Source organism: Cricetulus griseus, assembly GCF_003668045.3.
Source record: "Cricetulus griseus strain 17A/GY chromosome 1 unlocalized genomic scaffold, alternate assembly CriGri-PICRH-1.0 chr1_0, whole genome shotgun sequence".
NCBI lineage: Eukaryota > Metazoa > Chordata > Mammalia > Rodentia > Cricetidae > Cricetulus > Cricetulus griseus.
The window spans coordinates 135,075,593-135,091,122 of NW_023276806.1; the positions used below are offsets into that span (position 1 = coordinate 135,075,593).

General features: G+C 42.1%; 1 protein-coding gene across 2 annotated transcripts in view; it reads left to right on the forward strand.

The window, feature by feature from the left end:
- The window catches only part of Srgap1 (SLIT-ROBO Rho GTPase activating protein 1), a 230,301-nt gene that overhangs the window by 189,072 nt on the left and 25,699 nt on the right, over positions 1–15,530 (forward strand). Inside the window, exons 10-15 of one of the 2 annotated variants that reach the window (XM_027392292.2) lie at positions 139–223; positions 6,750–6,777; positions 9,308–9,410; positions 12,880–12,940; positions 13,091–13,168; positions 15,291–15,425. In XM_027392292.2, coding sequence (XP_027248093.1) covers positions 139–223; positions 6,750–6,777; positions 9,308–9,410; positions 12,880–12,940; positions 13,091–13,168; positions 15,291–15,425 — 490 coding nt within the window. Of the gene's footprint in view, positions 1–138; positions 224–6,749; positions 6,778–9,307; positions 9,411–9,918; positions 9,953–12,879; positions 12,941–13,090; positions 13,169–15,290; positions 15,426–15,530 lie in introns of both variants that reach the window. The other variant, XM_027392293.2, reaches the window with a different exon arrangement.

A 15,530-nucleotide genomic window follows, 5' to 3' on the forward strand; every position in this document is an offset into this window, starting at 1 on the left:
AAGGGATGGGCGACTCCACTAGACTTGAGACCACACTTGGAGAACTCTAGGAAGCAGACAAAGCAGCTGGGCTTTAGTGCCCCTCTGGGAAGTTCCTGGACACTGGATGGTTTCAAGTTTTCCCCTTGCCTTTTGCAGAAACTCCGAGAGTTCTTGGAGGGCAGCAATCTTATCACAAAACTTCAGGCTAAGCATGACTTACTGCAGAGGACTCTTGGAGAAGGTCAGTCACCGGGAGCAAACAGGGAATGAAATTTGACCATGTGTCCGGTCATGGATGTTCTTTGAAGAGTGCGGAGAGAGTGTGTGTGAGTGTGTGAGACAGTGTGTGTGTGTGTGCATATGTCAGTGTGAAGTGTGTGTGAGCGTTTGAGTGTGTGTGTTCACGCCCTCAATCTATAGACAGTGCTATTGTACATTTAGATTCAGTTGATCTGTTTCACTGATAATCGTGTTCTCTCTGAAGCCATTTTAAGCCTAGAGGTAAATTCAAGTAAGAGGAGCAACTCCCATGAGGGGTTTCTTTTGGGGGAGGGACCCAACCTACTGACCCCAATCTCTGCTTCCTCTGCTTCAGGCTTCTCTGCACTCCAGCCTCACCCCTGTCCATTTGAATGGGCTGGTACCTGTCCCCTCTGTTACCTTTTGGGATTCTAGAAACCAGTTTGTCCAGTCTGGGCAATTTTCTTTTTCTTCCTTCAGGCATTGTTGGTAGTTGAGAAACGATCTGATGAGTATATATAGATTGCTATGTGTGGTAACAAAAACAATAGCATTAATACTAACGAAGCATTCCAAAGCCATGCATTGTTCTGAACTATAGTCTTAAATTGGTACTATTAGCTTCCTCCTCTTTACAAATGAGGAAACAGGGGTAAGGGTGGACTACAAGCTAAAGAAACTATGTAAACATCATTGCTTCCCTTTTTTATCTTCCTAAAACGTAGAAAGGAAAAACAAATATATACAGGCAAAGCCCTAACTTAGTTAACTGTCTTGGGATCTAAAAGCATCAGGGTTAGAAAGGTGGTTCAACCATTATGAACACTTGCTGGCATGGAAGTTAGTGCCCCACACCAACAGGGTAGCTTGTTCCAGTTCCTGGTGATTCAGTGTCCTCTTCTGGCCTCTGTAGGCAACACACACACAGAGTGTACTTACATACATCCATTCCTGCACATAAAATGAAAATAAATCTTTTCATAAAAAGGGGGTTTCTGTCTTATACCTAAGTTCTTGCTTCTTACATTCTGGAACTATCCTTGCCCACAAGGCCATGTATCCACCACTTTACCGTATGGTTTGCTCCAAGGGACCCATCATTCTCAGGGAATAGTCACAAGGGAAAAGGTTGCCATGCATGACCTCAGGCTCCCCAGGGTCTGGGTTGAAAGGCAGTCACACCTAAGAAAAAAGTTTTAACTATTAAAAAGCATCCAAGAAAAATAAAATAACCAAATGTAATATGTCATCTTTAATTAAAATCTGAACCAAAAGGCAAAACGTATGAAGGCCATTTTAAACATAATGGGAAATAGTTATAATCTATATGTTAAATATTATTGACTTAATTTTCCTATTATTTTAATGATACTGTAGTCATAAAGAAGAATGTGTTTATTCAAAAAAAAAAAAAGCTTGCTAAAGTGCCACATTGTCCAGAACTTACTTCCCTGTGGTATGGGTCAGGATTTTTAAAAGAAGACATACAAACACACACACACACACACACACACACACACACACACACACACACCTACAATTATGAAATCTAAGTGACGATAGTCAACGTATCCCTTGTACTATTCTTTGATGTCTTTAGGGTTAAACTTTTTTTGGCCTTTTTAATCTCTGAATAGTTTTCTTGTAAAATCATGTCCTAGTTTTGTTTGTGGATTTTTTTCCTTTTGCCTCACAAAAAATTCCCCCTTTTCCTCCCATTTTTCACAAGTGCCTGATATTTCAGACAATGCCCTCTAGGTCCCTTGCTGCAGCCAGAGCATCACTTCTCCTCAGTGCAGAGAAATGCTTTCACACAAGACTCTCTCTCTGAGTCTGAGAGCCACTGTGGACATGGTGAGGTTGAGGGAATTGAGCCATGGCTGTGCTCACTCTTGGCACTGTGCACAGGCAAGTGTTAATGTGGTTTGGAGCAGCCTTCTGAAGCCTTTATGGCAGTCATTGAGCATAAATTCTTTTATGTCTCCTAAAGAGAAAAGCCCCACTGGTTAATGTTACTCTCCATGTCTTGTCATTCTTGGATCAGGCTACATTTTGGCCTGGTAGGCTGAGACCATTTGCCAAAGGCTGTCCTTACCCACACTGTGTAAAGCTGTCATACCTTGTGAGCACTAAGCCAGGATTCCTTTGTCTTGGAATTTCTTTCAGTGGGCTCCAGTGTCCCCCCTGACACAGTTTCATTACACTCAGTTAAGTCCGTGGAAGGGACCTGGATGGTTTTCATCAGGGTAGCATGTACTAACTGGGCACAGACCTCTGCAGCACTTAGCTCTATAACTTGTGCCGGCTTAACAGTACATGAGCTGCTGGACACTCAATGCTGCTGCTTCGTTTGACCCTCTAAGAAAAACTGAACATAGGAGACACACCCCACTTTTAAAAAGGGTCAGCCCAAGTGAGCCTGCTGGCTTTCCACGCAAGCCCTGTTCGTGTTAATCAGCTTACAACAAAGGAGACTAGGAGAGCTAAGAGCGCTTGTCTCATGGAAAAAAAGCCCAATGGTGAGCCCCTAGGAAAGAATCCAAGTCCCATCTGGTTAAATAAGGTTAGTAGTCCAGGATTAAGTGGTGTGTATGTGCTCGGACCGGCTTGACATTTCAGATAGGAATGCCTCTGAATTCTCCCAGACTTGCTGCTGCAAAAACTGCCTTCATAGTAAAAACAAATAGCCCTGCCCGGGGATTTAGCTGTTGATCGTCCACAGATGAAACTCTAACTACAGACATGTGTTTGGCCTGCCTTGCTGCCTGCTCTTGGCAGGCTACCAGTGGCCCAGTCAGCTCTTTGATTTACAACACAACGAAGCAACTGAATCAGACTCCTAAAGGGGCATTCCCCAAACTCATACCCCTAAGACTTTAAAAAAAAAAAAAACATCGAAATAGACAGAAGAAACACATGGGCTATAGATACATATCTATAAAACTGGGATGATGCACTTTTCATCGTCTAGTAACGAGCCTTTATGTTCACTTCAGGTTCTTTGTGTGAAGTATTTGGAGGTAAGAGGATGGAAATATCTGAACAATTTTTGCTAAACAGAAAAATGTGACAGTGGGAGCCAAGCTCTATATTACATTGTTTCTTGTCCTAGGCATAACGTTTTTGACAAAGGAATTAAGTAGGTTATCTTGGAATAATCCATTGTCTGCCTTTGAGTAGGAGTACAAATATTCTTTCAAAAGAGAATCGGATTTGAATAATTATGTCTTTTTACAAAAGCGCCCCAGTAGTCAACAGAGTTGAGGAAGAAAGGGGGTTGGAAAGTATCCACCATGGGGACTTCATCAGTCACTCATTAGGGGACAAATCAATGGTCCAGTTCAAGCTAGGCACATTTTAAATATTATTCTCTAAGGTTTTTTCTCTAGGGTTTTTTTTTTTCCTTACTTCAAGTTGCCACAATCTTCATTTTGTGAATAAACTGCATTTAAGTGTGAAAAAATAATTCACTTCAGAATTATGAAGTAAAATGTAAGAGGATTAAAAGAAGCCATTATCCCCGATTGTAGTTCCTGATCTTGGAAGGCAGAGGCAAAAGGATGAATTTTGAAGTGAGCCTGGGATACAGAGCAAGGCCAATCTCTACCTCAATAACACCCTTCCCTCCCCTCCCCCCCCCCCCCCCCCCCCCCCAATAAACAGTCCAAGGAGCTGTTTGTACTAAAACAAAAAAACTTAACCCTGGATCTTTTTCCCCCTCCAAGTGGCTTAATTGCTGGTGGGGTTACGGGGTGAGGGCAGCGGGGCTGTAGTTTTTAATAATTAAATAAGCTTCAAAAAAAGTAACTGAAATCTAGTCCTTAGACCACCAGAAGCTTTGGCATTTCTTTAGAAAGGCTAGTCTTCCTTGCTTGTGTGTTATTGATCTATTAATGATGACACTGATTAAAAAATAAAAATTCATCAGTTGAGATGCACTCAGGACTGTTATCTGGAAAAACCATCAATGTGGCTGTGCAGTCACTCTGTGTCTCCCATAACATCTGCTCTCAGCTTATTATTCAAAATGTATCTTGTATACATTTCTAATTTTATTTTTATCTCATACTGTCAACCATCAGTGGAAGGAGCAAACTAATAGAAGTCATCTTATCATTTATCTTTTTCTCAGTCTAGGAAATAATTGGTTGGGGTATTTGAGCAAAAATAGCAAAATCTCCAGGCTATAAAATATTTCATTTCTAATAATCTCCAGTTTCAGTCGGGCATTGGTGGTGCTCGCCTTTAATCCCAGCACTCGGGAGGCAGAGGCAGACAGATCTCTGTGAGATGGCGACCAGCCTGGTCTACAAGAGCTAGTTCCAGGACAGCCTCCAAAGCCAAAAAGAAACCCTGTCTCAAAAAACCAAATAATAATAATAATAATAATAATAATAATAATAATAATAATCTCCAGTTTCTCAAGTATCGGAAGTGATTAGACTGTGCTCCTCAAATTTACATATTCACATATCTGTGCGATTTTTCATTGAATTCTTCATTATTTTGTATTTTATTTTAGCCATACTGGGAAGGTTAAAGTATAAGCTGGGGTTCATCCCTTCCCTCTAGGACTATTCACAAAGCGTTTTCCAGTGGGAAGACAAAAGTTGGGTTTGAGTATGAATGTGCATGTATGTGAGCATGTTCATGTGGATATGTGCACATGTGTGCATGCATGCATGTCCACATGCCTGTGGAGGCCTCAGAGGTCAGCATAGAGTATCTTTCTTGATTGCTTTGTACCTTGTGTGTCAGAGGCTGCATCTCTCACTGAAGGAGGAGCTCAGCAATTGGCTAGGTTGGCGAGCCAGTGAGCTCCAGGGATCCACCTGTCTCTACCCCACCGAGCACTGGGGTTAGAGGCATGCGTCATCATGCTTAATTTTTACATAGACATAGGGATCTGAACTCAGGTTCTCAAGCTTTCATGGCAGGCTCGTCACCAATTGAGCCACCTTCCCAGTGCTGAAACTTTGTGTATTGTGTGTGTGTGTGTGTGTGTGTGTGTGTGTGTGTGTGTGTGTGTGTGTTAGTAATGAGCATTGAATTCACAGCCTCTTGGATGTTCATCCAAGTGAGTACTCTACCACTGAGTCCACATCCCCACCCCAACCGCTACATTTTTTACAGTAGTGTAGTATAGTGCTTGGGTTTTCAGATCTGTAATTAAAATAAACCTCAACCCTGGTGCAGGTCCATGCCACACTAACACCACCTGGGACAGGTCATGTTCTTATGTACTCTGTCTCTTTTGTAAAATAAGAAAAATAATAGAAGCTACTTCATAAAAGTTATGCAAACGGTAAGTTAACATATCTAATAGAAAGTGCTCAGCCCAAGTATGGTAATATATACAAATCCTGCCAGTACCCAGGGGCTGAAGCAGGAAGTTGAGGAATTATAGGCTAGCCTGCATACCAAGGTTCCATAGTGTTACTCTGTCTTAAATTAGTAAGAAAATACATAGTTCTTCAAACACTGGGCAGAATTTGTTACTTATACAATGCTTAGGATGTTTATTCAAATAGTTTCTGGTCTGTTTTTATTAACGTGTCACACTGATGTCATGATGAAGGACTGAATGTAACAATACAATGCAGATGAGCCAGGTAGTGTCTCCACCCTCAGTCCTTGGTTCATCCCACTAGGTGGTCTCAGCCTTGTCTGCCCTCTGCCCAAATCCAGTCTAGGACAGCTTCCCAGGGGCATTTCCTAGGCTATCCGTAAGGTACCACATACCACACTCCACTCACTCCAACTCTGGCTAGAATCTCATCTTGCCAAAACCTGTACTGGCTCAGATCTGTGTGAAGAAAGGTGTCCTCTGATAATATCTGTTGTGCCTTAATCAACACTTACCAAGTATTTCATGTGACTTGTTATTCAAGAGCACATAACAGTGAGAGGGGCTCAGCTGTGGTCAAGGAGTGTTCATTGACCATGGCACCAGCCAGTTGTCCAGTTGGCCTTGTCTCGTGGGTCTGAACCACTGTATTGTGTGCTGGGCAGGGCTTACCAGTTTGGGCTACAACATGGCCTTTCTCTGCCAGCTGCAGTTTCGGACTCCTTTAGAACCATGCCATCATTTTGCTAACAAAGCAGCTGAATGGTTCCACTCTCTCGCACCTCGCCACACTGTTCCACCCTGAATGCAAGAAGAACAGAGAGCAATGTGGATGCTTCACACTTGAGATGAGTGCAGACTGTGAGCGTGCTAGAATGATCCAGTCCTGTTATGTACAATAAGAAGGTCACGTGTGTATGTGAGAAGCAGCTGGTGGTCTAGATGACAGAAACCTGTGGAAGATCTGTAGCTGACAAGGTAGTAGATTGTAGAATTATTCAATGTCCTTGTATGTTGTTGTCTGTGTATCATATGCTACTCACATCTTTTCTACCATGAGATCTGTAACTCAGTATTAACTCAGTATCCTGAGATAAGGGACCGATGATACGTAAGATTATCAAATTGAACGAACTGATTCCACCCAGTTTACTCATTTTATTTTATTCTTTTTTGGCAGGTCATAGAGCTGAATATATGACTACAAGGTAGGAAGATATTATCTCATAATCTGTAGTCTGCCTCTCTCTCTTTTTATTTAGCAAGAACAATTACTAGCTACAGATGATCCTCTGGGCATGACAAAAGCACAGCACCTTGAGGGCCTCGGGTTCTCTCCAGGTGTCATGTGCTCTGACGGCCGCTAAGGTTGCCCTCCACAGAATCACAAAGCTCCTTAGCAAGCAGTTACACCAGAACTAGGAGGGCTTAATTTAGCTAATTCCAAACACATTGACATTTTTGGATAGACCAACGACACTTGTGACTTGATAATTTAGTTAACAAGCAATATGGCCTGTGTACCAACTGCATCAGTAAATAGAAAGAATTGCCTATTTCCAGATCCTACTCCACTTTATGCTGTCTAAAAATTGCAGATATATTGAATTTTTCTTTTGGAATTTTACATCTCTATTCGCTTTGGATCTGATGGAAAAAATGTAACCTGTGTACCGCCCATTGCACAGGCTTCTACCCCTCACCCCTCCACCCTTCCGTGAAGGGCCTGTAAAGCTTCTTGCTGGAACATTTGGAGACAGATTCTAGCTGGGGAAAGTTCATGGCAACTTTTGTTTCTCGACAGTGTCTTTTGTACAACAGCCAGTCATCATAGGAGTTGACATTCCAAGACTTCACATGTTCGAGGCTGAGTTCTGGCTGAGACAAGAGGCACGTGAAGCTTTTTAACAACAGTGTCTTCTGGTTTCTGTATCTGAAGCTTCAGTGCCCTATAATGTTGTTAATCCCAGGGACCATCTATGGCCCGGTTAGCAGATCCCCAGGCATGGTCAGAAGTGTAACTTTCCTATGTAGGTTAGCCAATCTGGAGCCTGCATTAATTGATCACCTGCCTGGACGCCCCACTGCCATGTACCAGACAACCAGGAATGTCCCCACTGCTGCAGAAGCCACCACAATCATCCCAACTATACAATCCAATTGTTGCTCCCCATGTTTTTACCACTCCTTCCCATGAAAGCCACAGTGAAGGGGGTTTGCACGCACACCTCCTCCTCCTCCTCCCTGTTTCCTGCCCACAGCCTTGGAGCTGCTCCACCCCACCCCAACGTTCGCACCCACAGAGTGCCAGGGCACACCTGTGCCTCTGAGTACTGTAAGGCACCACTGTCTCTTCATGGGCAGTCACCTCTCAATAATATAAAAATGGGCATTAGAAAGCATTTCTAGATTAATGATGAGTGACGTCATCAAGGAGATCTGATGAAACTTGGCCGCCAGTTGTTTGAGCTCTTCACACCTGTCCCATGCCTTCCTTCATGTGCAGTGTATAAAAATATCTCAGAAAGGTTAACTGTGGAAGGACAGGGTGTGCTGCTTGGGAGAGGTCTCCACACACTTCTATGTACTTGTGAAGGCTCCTTTTAGACTGCCGGGCGCCAGGGGACTTCAGGTGCTGCTGGCTGTATACTCCATTAGTCACAGCCCTCCTGCTGGGAGATTCTGAGGGTTTCTACGGTGAAAGGCTGAGTCAGAAGATTTGTTCTCTTCTACACCTGTGGATTGCTGTGGTAATAGCTAATGAAGCTCTTCAGGGTTTCACATAAAGTCTCAGGATTTTATTTCTCACCTGGACTTTCCAAACTGGAGCCAGATGAACCTAAGAGATCATTCGTCTAAAAAACAGCTTCACAAGGGGCTTACACAGTCTGAAAGCATGCGAGCCTTCTCCTGTACTCCTTGCAGAGGTTAACCAGCACAGATGTAGAAACTGAGTCTGGTCATCTTGGCCTTCCTCTTCTCTAAGAGAAGGGATCCAGAGTCCTCCTCATTTCCAATGATAGTGCAAGATGATTGATGCAGAGTTTGCCAGCATAGCACGTGGTACTTGCAAGGCAGAAAGACCATGTGTGCAAGCCTGAAGGCTTATCCACCAAAGCACACAGGCAGGAGAGTCTAGATCAACACAAATAGATGTCATCTACTGCCCCACAGACAGTAACTCATGTGAATCCGGGCCTCACACTCCCGAAACCACATTGAAACCCATCCCTAATTTTCTCAGGGGTTACCTGTTTGTGAAAATGCTTACATAAAATCAAATCCCATTAATGCATGAGGAATACTGAACAGATGTGATATAATCTGCATTGGAGAATTATGAACTAACTAAAAACATTTAAATTCTCATTTGGAAATTTCTCAAAACCCAATTACAATTATGTTTTGGTCTGTAATTCATAAACCAAACAAAAACCTGGCTTTATAACACTTGACTAGATAGCTCACAATAGTAATTTGTAATACCATTTTTAAATAAGCTGCAAAAAAAATAAAAATGCCAGTTCTAGCACATAGGAACACCACAGTCTAAATGAATAGCTCTTGTACTTCTAATACATAAATAAAATAAAATCAAAGATGGGAGTGTTTTCTCCTGGGCTGGGGTTGGGAAGGAACCCAAGATCCCTGGTTTTTTGTTATTTTGATATGACCTAAGGGTATTTCATTTATTGTCTGATTTCTGCCATGCTCAGTAATTATATTCCCTTCCCTTAGGCCTCCAAACGTCCCCCCTAAGCCCCAGAAACACAGGAAGTCCAGGCCCCGCTCCCAGTATAATGCTAAGTTGTTTAATGGGGATTTGGAGACATTCGTCAAGGTACTGCACCAGCCACTAGTGGCTGACCTCCATGCTTTTCACTATAATGGTCTCAGCCTCCCATGAATGAGGCAGGGTCATTATGTCCGGGTCTGTTCTGGGGCTCTTTGCTTTCCCAGAAAATCAATATAATATTTCCTGAAGTCAGAGAGGAACGGATATTTGGATTTTGAGCCTTCTGAAGAAAATAAATGTGGATGTTATCATATGGGCAAAAGAAAAAGCCCCCTTTTTTTTCTTTTTCCAAGCCAAAATTTGTAGGAAAAGGAAAAGATAAACTTGATATAATATTTTCTCTTTACTTGTGCAGATGAGACAGCACAGTGCATATGTGCTTAAATCCGTGTTAGCCTCACTCGGAAGAAAGGCACGAGTCTGGCTTTCTCATGACTTAAGGAATTCATTATATTGGATAAATTTTGTACAGCCCTGAAGTCTGTATCTTGTATCTCTGCTGTGTTTACTCTCTGCCTTCTTTCTCATCCTGTATTTCTGATAATGCTTCTAGCCGGGGACGAAGGAACTCTCACGCGAGACATCAGGTATTGTGCCGGAGGGAAGCGAGGGCCTCTATGCGCTGGCATCATGTGCAACTCATACCCATGCTTGGCTTTAATTAGCATTTTTAAGGTCTTTAAAAGAAAAATGTTTGCAGTTGGAAATTAGACAGTTTATAAATAGGCTTTACTTAGAAAAGCCTGTGGGAAGCACACGCTAATCAAAGAGGAATAACCCTCATCAATGAGAGTGGATGAGTCAGTTTTTACCTGATGCATTCGGCAAATTCATCCAATTTGAGTTAGGGAAAGTCGGTGTGAAATACCAAATACATATTTAATACTGAAATATGGATTCTTATGTAAATTGCATGAAAAAGATAACATTTCATGAGAAGGGCTACAGTGTATTTGGAAGCTAGCTGTAGTAGAAAAATGACATTTTTAATATTTTATAGGGCCCATAATGTATATGTTATGGACATCTTCTTTAAAGTTATTAAATCTGTGCACTACCAATTAAAAGGCCTGCATTAATGTATGTGCCATGTACATGACACATTTTAAATACATTCATGCTTGTGTGGATACAGAGGGAGAGAAATGAGAAATCTCTGGATGTCTTAAAAGTGAGCCTTAACACTGGGATGAAGTAAAAGGCCACTGAACAACCTAAACAGCAATCACAATGCCATTACCTTGAGCCTTAATCTCCTCTTGACTCTACTATAAAATTATTGTCAAATTTGACTCGATTATCTCGCTTCCCAGCCCATAGCTCATAAACCAGAGCTAGTTAAACAGAACGAGGGTAGCAATCAAAGGAACGAAGTGAGCTATGCCCCTGATGGCCTGGGAGGAAGGGAGAAGGCAGAAAAGCCACAGAGGCAGATGAACCAGTCTGTTCCCTTTGCTGGTGTGGTATGGGAACAGCTGCTTAAGACGATGCACATATTAGAGATTTTGAAATCTCTTTGCTAAAAGCAAGCAAACTGAGGGGCTGGAGAAAGACCAAGACAGTTATTGTGAAAAATCCATTGTGTGAGCTTGGCAGATACAACACTGGAACCCGGGGACCCAGAGGTCTCTCTCTGAACTTCTGGAAAGGACTTCCAAGCTCTCCCAAATGGCACCATGAAACAACAAGAGCAAAACCATCTTCCCATAGGGAAACAGAGACACAAAGAAATGTTTGAATGGTGGTACCTGGAGAGCAGCCCATGATTTCACTCTTTGTGAAATATTTTCAACCCAAACATCTGGCATCCATGAAATTTAAATGCTCATTATATTTTTACTACAAAGTGCACTATACCTAAATGAGAAGTGGATCTTTGTTAAAAGATTAACCATCTTCTAAGTGAATTTCAAGGCGAAAATGTTCAATATGATACCATGAAGGTGTAAGGCTTTGTTCGGAACTTTCTGAGTGCAAACAGTTTTCTTTTAATCTTTTATTCTTTGTCTTTATGCTACGTTCAGCAGAGATGTAAACTAATGCCCTCTTTTCATCACTCACACTTAAGTATTTGTTGCTCTTTTAAATTTCAGTGTGACATGAATTGTTTATAGAATGTTACTTCCATTAAACCATGCTTGTGTCTTACAGAAAAAGATCCCTTCGTGTATTCAGTAAATTTTGATGTAATTACACCACTGTCCCTGAGCCAACTAGCCTTCACTAAAACATGTTTTAGTTTTTAAGGCTCTTCTTTAAGGAATTCATAAAATGTATGCTCTTAAAGCAAATTAACTAATTAGAGAAACCTAATACAGTCTCCAGAAGTAATTGAAATGTTAAGTGGTTTATATGCTGATTGCCTTAAAGCTCAAAAATAAAACTGTGTCTTAAGAAGCACGTTGCCCACTGTGGAGACAATACAGATGGTGAGAAGAGTTTGGGCTGGCAAGATCCATTATCCCTGGGCTCTCCTTCCCAGCTGGGCTGGGAAAGTTAACTGTCCCGAATTCTCCTAGTGTGCTAAAACCAAGTTCTTAACGTTTTGGAGGAAAACTCCTCAGGAGAATGTGCTGGACGCCATCTAATCTCTTTCAAGTCCCATGTTTCCTGGAAAGATCTAATTCCTAAAAGATCAGTCTTAAAAGTACATGAGAAACAACACCATCTCTAGCCATTTTTTCTAACTCACAGGGTGCATGCCATCAGTACATGTTTAACTGGCCTCCATAGCCCCTTCAACTCATTTGTCACCCTATACACATGGTTTTTAAAGCATTTCCAGCATTTTCTTAGTAGAGGATGGGTGACCATTTTATAAGGTGTTGGACCCAGAAGGCCAAAGCAGTCTTCCTTGTCTTCATCTTTAAGATGGGCTAAGTTTATCAGGCTAAGTAAGTTCTGATGCAGACTAAGTAAATACGTAACACACTTTAATCACCCATGAGACAGTTTTCGGCTGCCACCATCCAGGTGGTACGGTCTTAGCAATGTGGTGGAGAGACTCCTCAGAATCCTGAAATAGCTGATCAGACAGAAGATGCTACAGGTGAAACACACAACATTCTATTATGAGCTCCACACTGATCACCCCCTCAAGACGAGTTACTCATTTCGGCATGTAATTGAAAGATAAGGAAAGCACATAGGTTTTGGTTTTGTTGCTCTTGTCTGAGGCAGCGGTGTGAGCCATTCTAGCCTCCAACTCAGCCTCCCGGCTGGGGGGACTACAACCACCATTCCCAATACCAACTAGCTTCCCAGCATATCTAGGATATCTTACGTTAAATGTATTTAATTTAGCTTGCTTCAGAACCTTTGTCTATGTATACATTTTTTTCACTCTTCTTGTTGTTAATTCTTCCTGGAGGAATTTTAGAGGGTTGCATTTGGAAAAAGAAAAAATCACCTGACTAGGGCAAAAGCCACCCTAATGACTAAACTATGAATCTTATTTCTCTGTGTGACTCACCTTTCTCCTCTGACATTTCCCCATTTGTGTCTCTCTCCCCAGGACTCAGGCCAGGTAATCCCTCTCATTGTGGAAAGCTGTATTCGGTTCATCAATCTGTATGGTAAGCAGTCTTCACCATGGGACCCTGATTTAAAAGCAAGGAGCGGGTTTGTGTCACTAAGTATGTCTTTTTGCTGGTGTTTTATTCTTGGGGGGGGGAGATCTGTAGGATATGAGAGGGTTTCTTATGCTCTTGTTCTGTTGCCCATAGGTCTTCAGCACCAGGGGATTTTCAGAGTGTCTGGTTCCCAAGTGGAAGTGAATGATATCAAAAATTCCTTTGAGAGAGGTAACCGTATGTCTCTACCCTTAAGTAAAACATGTTGAAAACCCACTCTCAGAATTCTGTTTTCTGCCTGGCACCCTCAACTCTGCACAGGCCAAAGCCTCCTTCTTGAATGGGCTTTATTGAGGGAGCTGAGGAATGAGTTATTTCTGTGAAAAGTGGAGAAGAAAAGCCTATGAGCTTTGTCCCCTGGGTTTAGGGTTCACATTGACTGTCCATGATATGTATCCAGGTGGCACCAGACAGGGTTCTAGAAGTGGTAGGCTGGCCCGGTCTACATGGTGAGGGGTGGGATATCTCCTTCCCACTTCCAGCCTCTCACCTTTTTCTGTCAATAGCTCTCTCCTCCTTCATATCCCCACACCATGCTCCCTTCTTGTGGCCTGGGTCAGTGCCTTCTTTCTATTCATAACTGACTGAGACACGAGTTTTACTAAACTGTTAATGAGTACATTATAGTTAGCAAAACCACACACCAACCCAGCGTCAGGAAGACCGAGAATTGAATCAGGGTCTCTTTTATTATTGATGGTAGGATTTGGCCAAGGAACTCTACCCCTAATTTGACGTGTTTCCTCATCTGCAAAACTGCAAGGTTGTTAATGTGGTTTAGATATGACCCGTGAAAATACCTGACCCTCTAATGATGCTACTGGTTATTAATGCTCCGCAACTATCATGATTTACATTGCATCTACTTCTGGGTTCACCTCTGCCTTCCCTCTGCTTGGCAGTCAGTACAAAAATGCAGAGTGGTGACAGCCTGGAGATTTCTGCCATCTCTCTGTGTGTTCTGTTTTCGCTGATCTAGAGTTGCCATAGAGCCCTTTGAAGTTTGAAGCCTTGGTTGAAGAGGTAAACTTGGCACCACAATTTTTTTTTCTGGTTTCAAAGTCTCCAACCAATACATGTGGGACAGACCAGTCTCCCAGCAGCAACTAAGTGTGCCATGCCTCCTACAACTGTGGTGAAAGCCAGGTGGAAGTGGCTAAGTGTCAGTTCTTTGTGGCCACCACAGACCAATAAAAATGCTTTGTTATTTACTCTTGAAAACTCCTCTTGTTTTTGAATACCTAGGTGAGCTTTTTCTCTCAAAGGGCAAAACAACAACAATAATAATAAATAATAATAGTAGTAGTAGTAATAATAATACAAGTGATTCTGCCAAGCTCGTGTTCAGCAATTCCCTGCCTTAGAAAACAAGGAAGAGAAATAAGAGGCCCCCTGAGAATAAGCTTCCCCCAAAAGCAAACATGTGTTAAGGTGTAATGACTGTTCTGTGAACTGTGGGAAGGAAGACCAGGCCTGACAGTGCACAAGGGAGTCTGATGTAAGGCTCTGTGCCATGTTGTGCCCTGAAGAAGTCCAGTTCATATTCATTCCCAAAAAGTAGGGTAAAGAGCCAGCTAACATCTCACACCCATTTGCCGTAAAGGAAACTAATTCTGTTTGTGTTCAATTTTTTTTTTAATATTCACTTTTCACACAAACTGCTGGGTACAAACAAGTAAGGGTACATTTTCAAATCCCTCCCCTGGTCCCAGAGTCTCCCGCTGTTGAAAGCAGCTTCCAAACATGCTGCAACCCACCATGCCACCTCCTCAAATAGTGCAGGTGTTCACAGACAGTTTGGGATATTTCTGGTAAATTCTACTGACCCGAGTTGCATAGCCAGACCAACCTCAACTATATCTTTCTCCCAAAGGAATAAGAAACACTGACTGTAGTTTTTCTGGTTCATGTCAACATAAGTAGCTTTAAAAAAAAATACTGGATAAAATTATAAACCCTACAATGTTTTATTTTAAGATTTGGGCAAGTTATAAGGGAGTGTATGGTAGCATAAGATTTTTTTAAACTTTATTTTAGCCTTTTTTTAGGTAATCATGGGGTAGGATATCTAAAAATTTTTTCAATTTTAGTACCATGTAATCTTTCAGAGAGCCTAAAAAGACTCATATGCTCTCTCTCTCTCTCTCTCTCTCTCTCTCTCTCTCTCTTCTCTCTCTCTCTGTGTGTGTGTGTGTGTGTGTGTGTGTGTGTGTGTGTGTGTGTATACACTCAGGTTTTTGTTGAGAGAAAAAAAAAAGAGTACTGTATGTATAACGGATTTTCTTTTTTTTAGGTGAAAACCCTTTGGCTGACGACCAGAGCAACCATGATATCAACTCTGTGGCCGGTGTTCTGAAGCTCTACTTCCGTGGGCTGGAAAACCCCCTCTTTCCCAAGGAAAGGTTTAATGACCTCATTTCTTGTATCAGTAAGTGAGATTTCCCCTCTTCCTTTTCTCTATTCTTTCCTCAACAGAATTCTTTTCCTCACTGACTTCCTGGAAAGGCAACTGCCCTCATTCACCCACTCCGAC